We start from the raw sequence: 13739 nt of genomic DNA, 5'->3' as shown, positions 1-13739 counted from the left end.
CTCACACTTGTTAGGACAGCTATCATGGAAAAGACAGGAAAGGGGCTGGCCTGGTGGCATGGCGAGTAAGTCTGTGCACTCTGCTTCAGTGGCCTAGGGTTTGCCAGTTCGGATCCCAGGTGCAGACCTACGCACCACTTATCAAGCCATGATGTGGCAGATGTCCCACATATAAAATAAAGGAAGATGGGCACAGATGTTACCTCAGGGCCAATCTTCCTCAGCAAAAAGAGGAGGATTGGTGGCAGATGTTAGCACAGGGCTAATCTTCCTCAAAAAAAATTTTTAAAAAGATAGGAAATAACAAGTGTTGGTGAGGATGTGGAGAAAAGGGAACCCTTGTGCACTGTTGGTGGGAACGTAAAGTGGTTAGACCACTATGGAAAACAGTATGGAGGTTCCTTGAAAAATTAAAAATAGAACTAGTATATTATCCAGCATTCCCGCTATTGGGTAGATATCCAAAGGAAATGAAATCAGTATCTCAAAGAGATATCTGCACTCCCATGTTCACTGCAGCATTATTCACAACAGCAAAGACATAGAAATAACCTAAGAGTCTGCTGACAGATGAATGGATGAAGAAAATGTGGTATACATATACAATGAAATATTATTCAGCTAGGAGAAAGAAGAAAATCCTGCCAATTGTGACAATATGGATGAACCTAGAGAATATTATGCTAAGTGAAATAAGTCAGACACAGAAAGAAAAAAAACTACATGATCTCACTTATATGTAGAATCTAAAAGAGTAGCACTCATAGACTAAGAGGGTAGAACCATGGTTGCCAGGGGCTGGGGGTTGAGGGAAAATGGAAAGATGTTGGTCAACAGGTACAAACTTTCAGTTATACGAGGAATAAGATCTGGAGATCTAAGGTACAGCATGGTGACAACAGTTAATAATAATGTATTGTGTACTTGAAATTTGCTAAGAGTAGATCTTAAGTTTCTCAGCACACCAAAAAAAAAAAAAAAGAAAGTAACTATTGAGGTGATGAATGTGTTAATTAGCCGGACTGTGGTGATCATTTCACAGAGTATATGTACTATCAAACCACCATGTGGTACACCTTAAATATATTCAATTTTTACTTGTCAATTATACCTCAATAAGGTATAATTGGAGAAAACTGCAACCTCACCCCAGCACTTTCCTTACCTTGATTTGTCTTTTCTGTCATGTTTATCATCCTCTTACACTATATATCACGAACTTATTTATTATGTGTACTGTCTGTCTCTGCCCAATAGGATGTAAGCTCCAGCAGGGCAGGGCCTTTCATCACTTATGTTCACTGACGTATGCCAACTAAATCTGGCATGTGGAGAGTTTGAATAAATATTTTCGGAATGGAAACAATAAGAAACAGAACAAATGAAACAAGTTTTCCAGCTGTAGGACACCAGTCCCTGAGAGAGATGAGACATATGACTGTCCTGGGCCTGGGCTCAGGAAGTGGGAAGCCAGGTAGAATCCAGTGGGCTCAGTGAATTAAGAGACAGAGGAGAGTGCTGGGACAGAGTGCACAGGGATGGTGTCCAGAGAGCTGTGGAAGACCCCCAACAAGTAGGCAGCCACACTCTAAGCACAGCACAGGTGTGATGGACTCCCTGAGGCCAGGCAGGAACCACCTGAAAGAATGAGAATTGGCAACAGCCCCTGTTTCCACCAGCTGGAGTAGAACCCCTCATGTTCTGGAGTACTGTCTACATGGGGAAGAGCAGAGAGAAGGGTCTTGCCTCAGGGGTGGAAGATAATTGGTCCCAGACTGAGCACTGCTTCACTCATGCCTAACAAATCTGAAAACAAGATATGAAAGGATCAAATTGTTTCCAACTGACTGCAACCTGGAACAAAAATCAAAATAGTCATAGAAATACAAAAATATTAAGCACCTAACAAAGTCAAATTAATCCAACCAAAAATTACAGTGAATGTAAAGAAGCAGAAAAATATAACCCAGTAATCAAGAGAACCCTATCCAGAACTGATGCAGATGTTGACATTAACTGAGAAAGACATTATAACAGTTATCCTACTTGCATTCCACATGCTCACAAAGTTAGGCAGACATGGAAAAAAAACCCCAAATAGAACTTCCACAGATGAAAACTATAATGTCCAATATTACAAATATACTTGATGGAATTAACAACAGATTAGACATTACAGAAGACTAGTGAACTTAAAAACGTAACAGAAACTTTCCAAAATGAAACAGAGAAATAATTACTTAAAAAAGAAAGGATCAGTAAGCTGTGGGACAACTTCAAGGGGCTTAACACAGGTATAACCAGAGATCATGAAGGAGAAGAAATGGCTGGGGGGGTGGGGCGGTTTCAGAGGGACATTTGAAGAAATTATGGCCAAAATTTTTCCAAGTCTGACGAAAACATTTATATATCACAGATCCAAGAAGCTCAATGAAAACCAACTACAGGAACCTGAAGATTACCTTTAAGATACATCATAATCAAAACACTCAAAACCACTAAAAGAGAGAAAAATCTTAAAAGCAGCAAGATAACAAAAAAGGCTATACAAAGTAGAACAAATTTAAGGATGACGTCAGATTTATCTTGAGAAATAATGCAAATGAAAGACAGCAGCACAGCATCTTTAAGGCTGACAAAAAAAAAAAATCTGATAACCCAGAATTCTATACACCAAGCAAAAAGAAATGTAAAATAAAGATGTTCTTAGATATACAGAAGCTGAAATAATTCATCACAGCAGATCTGCACCACAAGAAATATCCAAGGAAGTCCTTTAGACGGAAGCAAAAGGATACAAGAAAGGGCCAGCCCCATGGCTGAGTGGTTAAGTTCCTGTGCTCTGTTTCAGTGGCCTGGGATTTCACCGGTTCCGATCCTGGGTGTGGACATGGCACTGCTGATCAAGCCATGCTGAGGCAGTGTCCTACACAGCACAACCAGAGGCACTCACAACTAGAATATACAACTATGTAGTGGGGAGCTTTGGGGAGAAGAAGAATAAAGGAAAAAAAAGAAGAGTGGCAACAGATGTTAGCTCAGGTGCCAATCTTTAAGAAAAGGGTACAAGAAGGAGATCTGGCTTTAAACACAAGTATAAAGAGTGCCAGAGATGGTAACTACATGGATAAGTATGAAGTTTTACTTATTAAAAAATCATACTCCAAAAGAAAAAAAATCATTTCCCAATAACAGGAACCATGGTTCCTTGGAGAATTGGCTGATTGTGGACCTGGAGCAGGGAGAAAGAAAAGAAAAGAAGATCAACACAACAGCAAAAACTCTACGCTGATGGGGGCATGTCAAATGGAACCAACTAGAAGAGCTTCCAATGGCCAAAGCTAGAACATCTGAGAAAAAAATAATATAGTATTGGATTATAACTCAAAGTATAAACTAAATACCCATGAGTCCATACTGATATAAATCAATGGTTGAATAAATGACAGAGAAGAGACAAATGCCCATTCATGAGAATTCCAAGTTATTTACATAGCTTCTCTGCCCTCACGAAGGGGACAGTCCTTAAGTGTAGGCTGTGCAGTGACTTCCTTCCAAAGAGTCCAATATGGGAACCGGGAGAAGAAAGATTAACTTTACAGTTGAGAAATCTAATAAACCTACTTCAGCCAGGTGGTTAAGGTCAACATCAACAGTGATAATTCATACTGATACTATGTACCCTCAAGATGATGGGATGAAAATGGTACTTGACCTCTGTGGTCTTTTTGCACCCAAACCCTAATACTAGTATTATGATGAGAAAAACATCATATAAATTTCAACAGAAGAGTACAGTACAAAAAAAGAGTACAGTACTCCTCAAAACTATCAAGGTTATCAAAAACAAGTGAAGTCTGAGAAACTGTTATAGCCAAAAGGAGCCTTAGAAGATATGACGTCTAAATGTAGTGTGGTGTCCTGGGACAGAAAAGGGTACTAGGTAAGTGTACCAATACTGGTGTAGTCACTGTGGCAAACGTATCATACTAATGTAAGTTCTTAGGAAGAGAAGAAACTGGATGCCTCATCTACGGGAACGCTCTGTACTTAATCTTCTCAATTTTTCTGTTAAGTCTAAAACTGTTCTAAAACAAATGGCAAGATGAGAGACTCTAACCTAACTGTATCAGTTACCACAGTAAATGTTAACGTTTTAAACACTTGAATTAAAGGCAGCGATTGTAAGATTTAACTTTTTTTTAAAAAAAGCAAGACTCAACTGTTATCTAAAAGAAATGTACTGTATTAAATATAAAGATCCCAAGAGGTTAAAAATGAAAGGTTGAAGAAAATGTACCCTAACAGTAGTCACAAGAAAGCCGAGGTGACTATATGAATATTAGACAAAGTAAACTCAGAGCAAAGAAAATTACCAGGGATAAGAAAGTCATTTTATAATGAAAGAGGAGTCAATATAGCAAGAGGCCATAACAGTCCTGAAACAAAGCTCCAAAATACATGAAGCAAAACCTGAGAGAACAGGACAGACAGATGAACTCAAGATAGGACACCTTTCTTACTCAATAGAACAAGCAGGCAGAAACCAGAAAGAACAGACTTGAACAACACTATCACCCAACTAATCAGGATTGCTATTTACAGAACACCCCCATAACAAGCGCAAAATACACATTCTCAAGTGCAAAGGGAACACTTACCTAGATGGCCCACATTCTGGGCCATAGTAAAGTCTTAATAAATTTAAAGGATTCAAGTCATACAAAATACATCCTTTCACCACAAGATCAAATTAGAAATCAATTTTTAAAAAGTTCCCTGGAAAAATCTCCAAATATTTGGAAACTAAATCACATACTTTTTTTTTTTTTATTTTTTGGGTGAGGAAGACTGGCCCCGAGCTAACATCAGTGCCCATCTTCCTCTACTTTGTATGTGGGATGCCATCACAGCATGGCTTGAAGAGTGGTGTGTAGGTCCCCTGGGATCTGAAACTGTGAACCCCAGGCCACCGAAGTGGAGTACGTGAACCCAACCACCACAGGATCAGGCTGGTCCCAATAACATACATCTAAATTACACATGGATCAAAAAGAAAATTAGAAAGAATTTTGAACTGAATTTAAAAAAACAAAATACACACCATATCGAAATTTGTGCGATTGTGCTAAAACAGTACTTAAGAGGAAATTTATAGAACTAAATAGCCATTTTAGAAAAGAAGAAACGCCTCATATCAATGAGCTCACTTCTATCTTAAGACACTCGAAAAAGGACAAATTAAACGCAAGGTAACCAGAAGAAAGTATGTTCTAAAGATCAGAAGACAAGTAATGAAATGGGAAGAAGAAAAACGAGAAAAATCAATGAAACCAAACACTGATTCTTTGCAAAGATCAATAAAATTGGCAAAGCTCTACTCAGATCAATTAGAGTGAAAAAAAAGAGAAGACATGAATTGCCAGCAACAGGAATGAGTGATGTGATGACTACAGATTCTACAGATGTTAAAAGGATAGAGTATTATCAGCCACTCTATACAAAAGAAAACTACAGATGAATATGTCTCATGAACACAGGTGTCAAGACTCAAAGCAGAATTCTGGCCAATCTAATCCAATAATATATCAAAAGTATATTACATCATGACTCAGTGAGGCTTATCTCAGGAATGCAAGCTGGTTAAACATTTGAAAAATCAATCAATGTAATTCATCTTAACACACTAAAAAATAAAAAATGTATGTTTGTTGCCATAGATAGAAAAAAACATGACAAATTCCAACAACCATTCCTCATAAAAACTCCCAGCAAATCCTAATAGAAAGGCACCTTGTCAACCTGATAAAAGTCTTATACATAAAACTACAACTAACATTTTACTTAATGGTGAAAGACTGAATGTTTTCCCCCTAAGGTCAGTCAGATGTTCACTCTCACCACATCTGTTCATCTTTGTAATGGAAGATCCACCCAGTGCAATCAGGCAAGATAAAGAAATAAAAGGAACCAGATTGGCTGAATTTATTCACAGATAACATGACTGTCTATGTAGAAAATCCAATGGAATCTACAAAAAGTTCCTAAAACTAGTAAGTAAGCTTATTAACAAGTTTTCACAGTATGATATCAATTTACAAAAATTATATTTCTATCGATTACTAACAAACAACTGCAAATTAAATTTTTAGAAATCACCTAGAATAGCATCAAAAAATATGAAATATTTAAGGATAAACTGGACAAAAGATGTGAAAGACCTGTACACTAAAAACTAAAAAATCTAGCGAAGAGAAATTAAAGAAGACCTAAACAAGTAGAGATGTACACCTTGCTCGTGAGTACTGTGCTAAGATGTCAATTTTCTCCAACTGATCAACAGATTCAGTGCAATCCCAACAAAAATTTCAGCATTTTATAGACAGTGACCAGCTCACTCTAATTTGTATATAAAAGGAAAGGAACTAAGAGCCAAAATAACTCTGAAAAAGAACAAAATTGGAAGACTAACACTACCTGTTTTTAAGAATCATTTACAGTAATCAAAACAATGTGGTACTGTTGTCAAAACAGACTAACAGATCAATGGAACAGAAGAGACAATCCAGAAATAAACCCACACACGTAGGGACAAATGATTCTGACAAAGGCACAAAGGCAATGCAGTAGAGGAATGAGAGTCTTTCCAACAAATGGTGCTAGAACAGATGCATCTCCCCACGTGGAAAAAAAAAATTTGCTCCATACCTCACATCATATAAAAAATTAACTGAAAACAGAACACAGACTTAAAAAATGTAAAACTTAAAACTATGCAACTTCTAGGAGGAAATCTTTGTGACCTTGGATTAAGCAAAGATTTCTTAGGTATAACATCAAAAACAAGATCCCTAGAAGAAAAAAAACCCGACAAATTGGACTAGATGAAAAAATGTAAAGTTCTACTTTTCAAAAGATACTGTTAGGAGAACAGAAAGGCAAGCAACGGACCGGGAGAATGTATTTGCAAATTACATATCTGACAAAGACGTGTCCAAAACATATAAGGAACTCTCAAAACTCAATAATAAAACAATCCAATAAGAAAATGGGCAAAAGACTTGAACAGACTCTTCACCAAAAATATATGCACAGAAAAGTTGCTTGACCAGCATTAGTTACTAGGGAAACACAAATTAAAACTGCAATAAAAACCACTACCTATCTTTTAGAACAGCTAAAATTAAAAAGACTGACCATATCAAACGTTGGTAAGCATGTAGAGCAGCTGGAGCTTTGATCCACTGCTGATGGGAAAACAAAGGTACCACTATGGACCCAGCTTTATCATCTCTTACAAGGATAAACACACGTCTACAAGATGATCCACTCTACTCCATTCCTATGTATCTACCCAAGAGAAATGAAAACATAATGTCCATAAAAAGTCTTGCTTATAACTATTCACAGTAGCTTCATTTGTGATAGCCAAAAACTAGAAACAATCCAAATATTCATCAACAGGTGAATGAAAAAACTGGTGTACACTAGAATGGAATACTGATTAGCAATAAAAAGGAATGACCTATGAATGTTACATGAATGAATCTCAAAATTAGTAAGTCAGGTAAAAGAATACAGACAAAAAGAGCACATACTCTAAAACTCTATTTACATAAAAGTCTAGAAAATGCAAACTAACCCACAGTGACAGAAAGCAGATCAGTAGTTGCCTGGGGCAGGGAGAGAGCAGGAGTGAGGGCACAGGAAGCTTTTCACGGTGATGGATATGTTCATTACCTTGACTGTGGTAATGGTTTTACAGGTGCATAGACATCTTATCAAAACCAGTAGAGAAATCAATGAGGAATGGAAGAGTCAGCAAATCAATTCTATAGTGCACTGAACAGCGCGTTTTTAGCTAGGGAAAATAAAACTTACAGAAAAGCTATAATACACTTTGGATGTGTGATGTTTATTGTACATCAATTATGCTTCACTAATGCTCTATATGCAAAAATAACAAAGAGGAGAGTTCTAGGGTCTGAGGAGAGAACAGGAGGTATAAAGTAGTTGTCCAGGAGAGTGACTTCACTGGGCCACACAGCAGCACTGGGGGCCATGCTGCGGGCCGCTGGAAGTCTGTGATCACGAACTTAAAAAGAGACCATTCCACACCGCTATACATTTTTGTTCAGCTGCATTTATCTATCTGCTCAGGAATAGGCACACAGAAGGTAGAGCATTATATTTAAACAATTTTGAGGCATTTGCTAAGCCAACTACGAAGGAAGTTGGATGCAAGAAAATAACTGAAATGACAGTCTGGGTAATCCAGGCAGAGTAAGGAAGGAAGTGAGGGTGCAAGGTGGGGTCACAGTGATTACAGAAGCCAGTGGAGGCACTCAACAAGCGCTGGCTGAATTATCCACAGTGAAGACAAGGTCTTCAAGGAGGTTACCCTTGAAGGGGGAAAATAAACAAACATTTAATGCCAAACATTACACGTTGCTTATTATGTACCTTTCATAGGTCATAGACCATTTGGTAGTAAGATCGTAACAACGACGGAAAGGAAGGGCATACCTTCTCATTCATGTACCTTCTTCTCTAACTCAAGTGTATTTTCAGATAGAAACATCTGGGAGATGGAACACATTCCATGTTCAATTCATATTTACCAATTTAGGGGAGTTACTTCCACTCAACTTGCCCCATCCAGCTGCTAATAATGAGAGTGCAGCCTGCCCCTTAGGTCTGTTGGGGTGCCTGGTCTTGGGGCTGGACCTGTTGCCTAATGGTTAAGTTCGGCATACTCCACTTTGGCAGCCCAGGTTCGGTTCCCGGGCAGACCTACACCACTCGTCAGTGGCCATGCTGTGGCACCAACCCACATACAAAACAGAGGAAGACTGGCACAGATGTTAGCTCAGGGACAATCTTCCTCAAGCAAAAAACAACCCAGGAAGATTGGCAACAGATGTCAGCTCAGGGCGAATCTTCCTTGAAAAAGAAAAAAAAGAGAGGTGGGCTGGCCTCGTGGCCGAGTGGTTAAGTTCGCGCGCTCTGCTGCAGGCGGCCCAGTGTTTCGTTGGTTTGAATCCTGGGCGGGGACATGGCACTGCTCATCAAACCACGCTGAGGCAGCGTCCCACAAGCCACAACTAGAAGGACCCACAACAAAGAATATATAACTATGTACTGGGGGGCTTTGGAGAGAAAAAGGAAAAAATAAAATAAAATCTTTAAAAAAGAGAGAAAAAAAGAGAAAAGCCTGGTTTTTCAGATTAAGGCAGAAACAAAATCAAACGTGAGCAATCCATGTCCCATCACCTATACGCCATTTCTCTGGTGGTCCATATCTTAGCCCCCACAAGAGAACTATTGTCTTCTCCTTGTTCTTTTCCTTCTTCTGAAAATAGCTTTAAATACCTCTTTCACGAAGAACCAAGTCCTTTAGGGTTCGAGCGTCAAAATTCAACATTAATGTTCCCTCTCTGTACTTTTACGACACTCTGCCCTACAGCCCATCTTCTGCTTCTCCTAATTAAATCTGACTTGTCTTTCAGGAACTGCTCAGGTCTTAGACACTCCATGACACCTTCCCCAACCAGAACTCATCTCTGTATCCACATCAGTGAGTTTAAAGCAGACTCAAAGGAAGCGATGAAATGTACGTTTAGGGAAAGATTTAACAAGCTAAGTTTAAAAAGTCCACACACTATATGAAAATGAATTCATAAAATACCTTTACCTGTTTCGCTATTTTCAGGTGGAGACTCATATTCTGAGTGATCCAGAGCCAAAGTGTTCATAGCTGTTTGGTTTGACTCCTGTAAATCTGATAGTGCTGCATTGTCATGACTTTTGTCACCATCACCATTGGCATCCAATCCTACAATTAGGAATTTTACCCCAAAAGGCAGGATTAGAAGAGTAACTTTCTGTTAAAACAAAAGAAAAGCTTACATTTGCAGTTACTCGAATTTTTAACTTGATTGTGAAAGATCTCCTTGCTCTTAAATACCATTACAAACCATGACACAAATTTTAATTAACAATTTCTTAAAGGAGGATTAAAAAGAAACAAACACAAAGCCTTGAGGGCAAAGCGACTCCTCATCGCCCTCAGCTCACCACTCACCCTCCTGGCTGCTGTCTGTGCGACGGCCGTGCGTCTCCTCCCAAGCTGCACTCACACCGCTGTCTGCTGCACTACTTGCTTCCACATGTAGCATGTGAGTCCCCCACACTTTTGCATTAGGGTTGAGCTCTGATACCTTGGCTGTTGGTACCTAAAAAAAAATTTGATATACACATTTGTATCCAAATTCCAATCAAATGCAATTTTACTTATTAATTCAGAGTTAAAACACATCTCTATAAAGAATTTACGCTAAAAAAACTTGAATCTATCTATTTGCACATACTTGTGGGATGAAATCAGGTGCAAAAGTAACAAAAATTGATGCATTCAGAACTCAATTCACTATTACTCTTAAGTTCCTACTAAGTACAAGGCTCTCCAGAAATAGGAATGAAAGACAGGGTCCCTGCCTTCATGAGATTTCAGTGCCTTACCAATGGTGTAACAGAGAAATAAGTGGTGATCCAATTATCATCTCTGTTCTAGAATACTCAACACAATTCACAGATTTACAAATCTGAATAGAATATAGATGGATAAAATTTTTAAATAAAGCTCAAACATTCACATAAGCAAAGGTCATAAAAAACGAAAGTTCCTCAGAAGAACAAAGGTCTTCTGATAGGTGTGTCAGAGAGGTGCTTGGTGTGGCCACCTCTTGACCTTGCACATTTTCAGCTACACCAGCCTCCGTACTGTCCCAGACACACCAGGCACTTCTGCTCTTCCTGCCTGTTTGTCCAGAACACTCTCCCAGATATCCACACGGCTCACACCTTTGCTTCCTTTGGGAATTGGAGGTCTTTTCTGGCGTACCTTATTAAATCCACAGCCACTCCCTGATTTTCTTCTGCTTACAAACCTTGAGTGGCTCCCCAAGTCTAAAGAAAAGTCGATGTCCTGGGTGGGGAGGGGAGGCAGCTGCTCCCCAAGCTAACTCTAGTCCTGTTGCTACAATCCTTCAGCAAACCTAGCCAAATTATTTGTTGTCCCAGGTATCACAAGCCTTGACGCCACTATGCAGGGGTCAGAGCTTCAAAGGGAGGGACAAGGGTCCTGGTCCCAGAAGCCCTTGGGCAGTGCCAGGCAGGAGCTCTAGGCTGAGTGCAGCCTCCCTGCACCACCCCAGAGACGAGCAGATATCCCCCGATGCTGCCTCCAAACGTGAAAAGGATCAGGAAGCAGCATGATGAGCCATCGAGGAAACAACATATAGATTAACTATCTTAAAAAGAGAGAATAAATTCATTCTAGCTAGGGTGATTAAAGCTTGCAGTGAAAAACAAAACTATTCCTGAAATTAAGATTAGAGGCTGATGTGGTTACAGGATATACTTTGTTCACACCTAGGAAGCAAGGGCAATCAATAAACATCATGCCCACAAAACCAGATGCTTGAGTGAGCACCTATCTGGAATTCTTTAAGTATTGGTGATAGGGCAGAAATTAAGGTTCCCCTTCTCCTTGAAGAATATTATACTCAAGAAGCAATGACTCTCCAGTCTCCCTTCTCACATAACTTCTAAACTTCCCGGTTCATTGTTGGCCCCTGCTTCTGCACACTGTTTCTTTGTCTCTCTCATCCACTCCTCTCTCCAACAAACGCTTCCCAAATGCTCACCAAGCGCCAGGCACAGCACTAGGCAACAGGACAGAACGGTGAGCCCCTGGCCTCATGAGCACACCCAGCGGCGCAGAAGCCACTCCACGACTCAGACACCACTACCCTCCTCAGCAGTTAAACCGTTTTTCTTTTTAAACTCAGGTCTCTATTCTCTTTCTTATTTCAACACTTGCGTAAACACCTTTTCTGATTAAACCGGGTCTCTTTCCACCACGCCACAACAGACACCAAGCTCTCCCATGTTAGTGCTATTCCACCAACGGACCTGACCCCCTGATCTCACGTACATACGACACATTCTCTAAATTCCTAACATGAGCTAACATTGGTCTTTTCCATTTTTAGCACCTTTTGCCACTGACTATAGTTCACAAACAGAGATCACACACCGTCCTGGAAGCGAACTGCCCGTAGACAAATCTGAGAGCCACCACAGCACTCACACTGCTAGAACGCGTCTTGTCTTTCCCACCAGCCCAAAAACTCTTGGATGTCCGTCTTGTTCACCCTGTACCACAAATACTCAGCACTCCTGAACTCAGTATAGAGGTGCTTGAGAAATATGCTGAAGGAATAAATGTTTAAAACAGTAGTAACTCAGAAAATTCTATTTTCCACTATTTGACAAAGTGTGAAAGATTTTATGCTACAACTGAATAGAACCCTATCCTTATGTAATTTACTACTTCTTAAGTAGTAAATACTCAAATCCAAATCTAGTATTAGAGACAACGCAATTTTAAGCAGTTAACCAGTATTCAAGAGATACTCTGACATGTGACAAGGGATGAAAAAACAGACTTATAATTACAAGCTAATGCCATGACAACTGACACTAAAGAGCCTGCTGGGTACCAGGCATGCTCTAGGCATGTATTGTACTGAACCATGACAATCCCATGAGGGTTATTACCACTGCCCCCATTTCACAAATGAGAAAACCAAGGCAGAGAATGGTTAAGTAACTTGCTCATGAAAATGACTATAATTAAAAGACTGTTCTACTATCAGCAAAAATAAAACATTTATCAAGAGTTCATTAAATTCTTGTAATTCACATGAGAAATAACTTGTATTAAACATATTTCTTTAAAATGTGGTTATTCTCTTGCAGTCATATGAACTCCAACTGATGACCAGCAACGCAAGTTTCTTCTGCTTGACTGCCTGAGTCCTATTTCTCCACTGAACACTCGCGGCTAAACAATGGTTGCTAGAAGCAGCAGTGAGTGGACCCTAACAGCCACACTCCTAAGCAATTTTACATAAATGACCAATGTTACTCTTTGAAGAGTACAGCATCCCTAAATTCCGACACTCTAAAGAAACTCTCCTACCCCCAAACACCGTGCCCCATTAAAATAAAAATAACCTACCAATTCATAAATTTGTGTCTTCTGGACATGGGACAGAATGGTCCCACTGACAAGTTACTGAGTAGGAACTAGAGTAACTAATATCATAGAAGGGGAAAGGTAGGTGGAGAATATAAAACAGCTGAGATAAGTGAGCAGGGACTATTCCTGGATTTACCACTAAGTAAGTTTAATAATTCAGAGTGATTCACTGGCCTTAGAGTCATGAAGTCTCATATCTCTGGCTCTTTATTTGCAAAATGGAGTAAGAGCTGCTATATAAGATTACTACGAAAATGATGTCTGTACAAGCACTCTGAGAATTGGAGCTCTGAAGAGAAAGCACCATCACTAAACAGAAGATGTCAGATCAGAACACCATCTGGGTGTGGTCTCATAACTAAAAAGCTAATCCGGAAGTCACACGCATGTCACTTCAAGGCCAAAGACCAGGACAGCAACAGAAGCCAGGCACTCTAAGCTGAGGGACAAGCACAGACAAGCCAACTACCAATCATCCCCGCTTTGTAAACAATTACATATGTACTATTTAAAGGCCTAATTTTGTAGTGTTTTGCCTCTATAACTATTGAAGGAACAAAACTGATTAATGCGAACATAGCTCTTTCTGGTAAGACTCCCAAATGTGGGCTTCGAAAGGAAAGAAGGAGGG

At 39.5% G+C, this 13739-nt stretch overlaps 1 protein-coding gene across 15 annotated transcripts in view; it reads right to left on the bottom strand.

Annotated features, from left to right (window-relative positions):
* Nucleotides 1-13739, bottom strand: part of LARP4B (La ribonucleoprotein 4B) — a 91346-nt gene that overhangs the window by 36649 nt on the left and 40958 nt on the right. For all 15 annotated transcript variants that reach the window (XM_070500966.1, XM_070500971.1, XM_044761884.2 and 12 more), the window contains 2 exons: nucleotides 10085-10235; nucleotides 9695-9835 (listed from right to left, as the gene is read on the bottom strand). In XM_070500966.1, coding sequence (XP_070357067.1) covers nucleotides 9695-9835; nucleotides 10085-10235 — 292 coding nt within the window. The remainder of the gene's footprint in view (nucleotides 1-9694; nucleotides 9836-10084; nucleotides 10236-13739) is intronic.

This window comes from Equus asinus, chromosome 29, assembly GCF_041296235.1.
Source record: "Equus asinus isolate D_3611 breed Donkey chromosome 29, EquAss-T2T_v2, whole genome shotgun sequence".
Lineage (NCBI taxonomy): Eukaryota > Metazoa > Chordata > Mammalia > Perissodactyla > Equidae > Equus > Equus asinus.
This window is presented reverse-complemented; position numbering and strand designations above follow the sequence as displayed.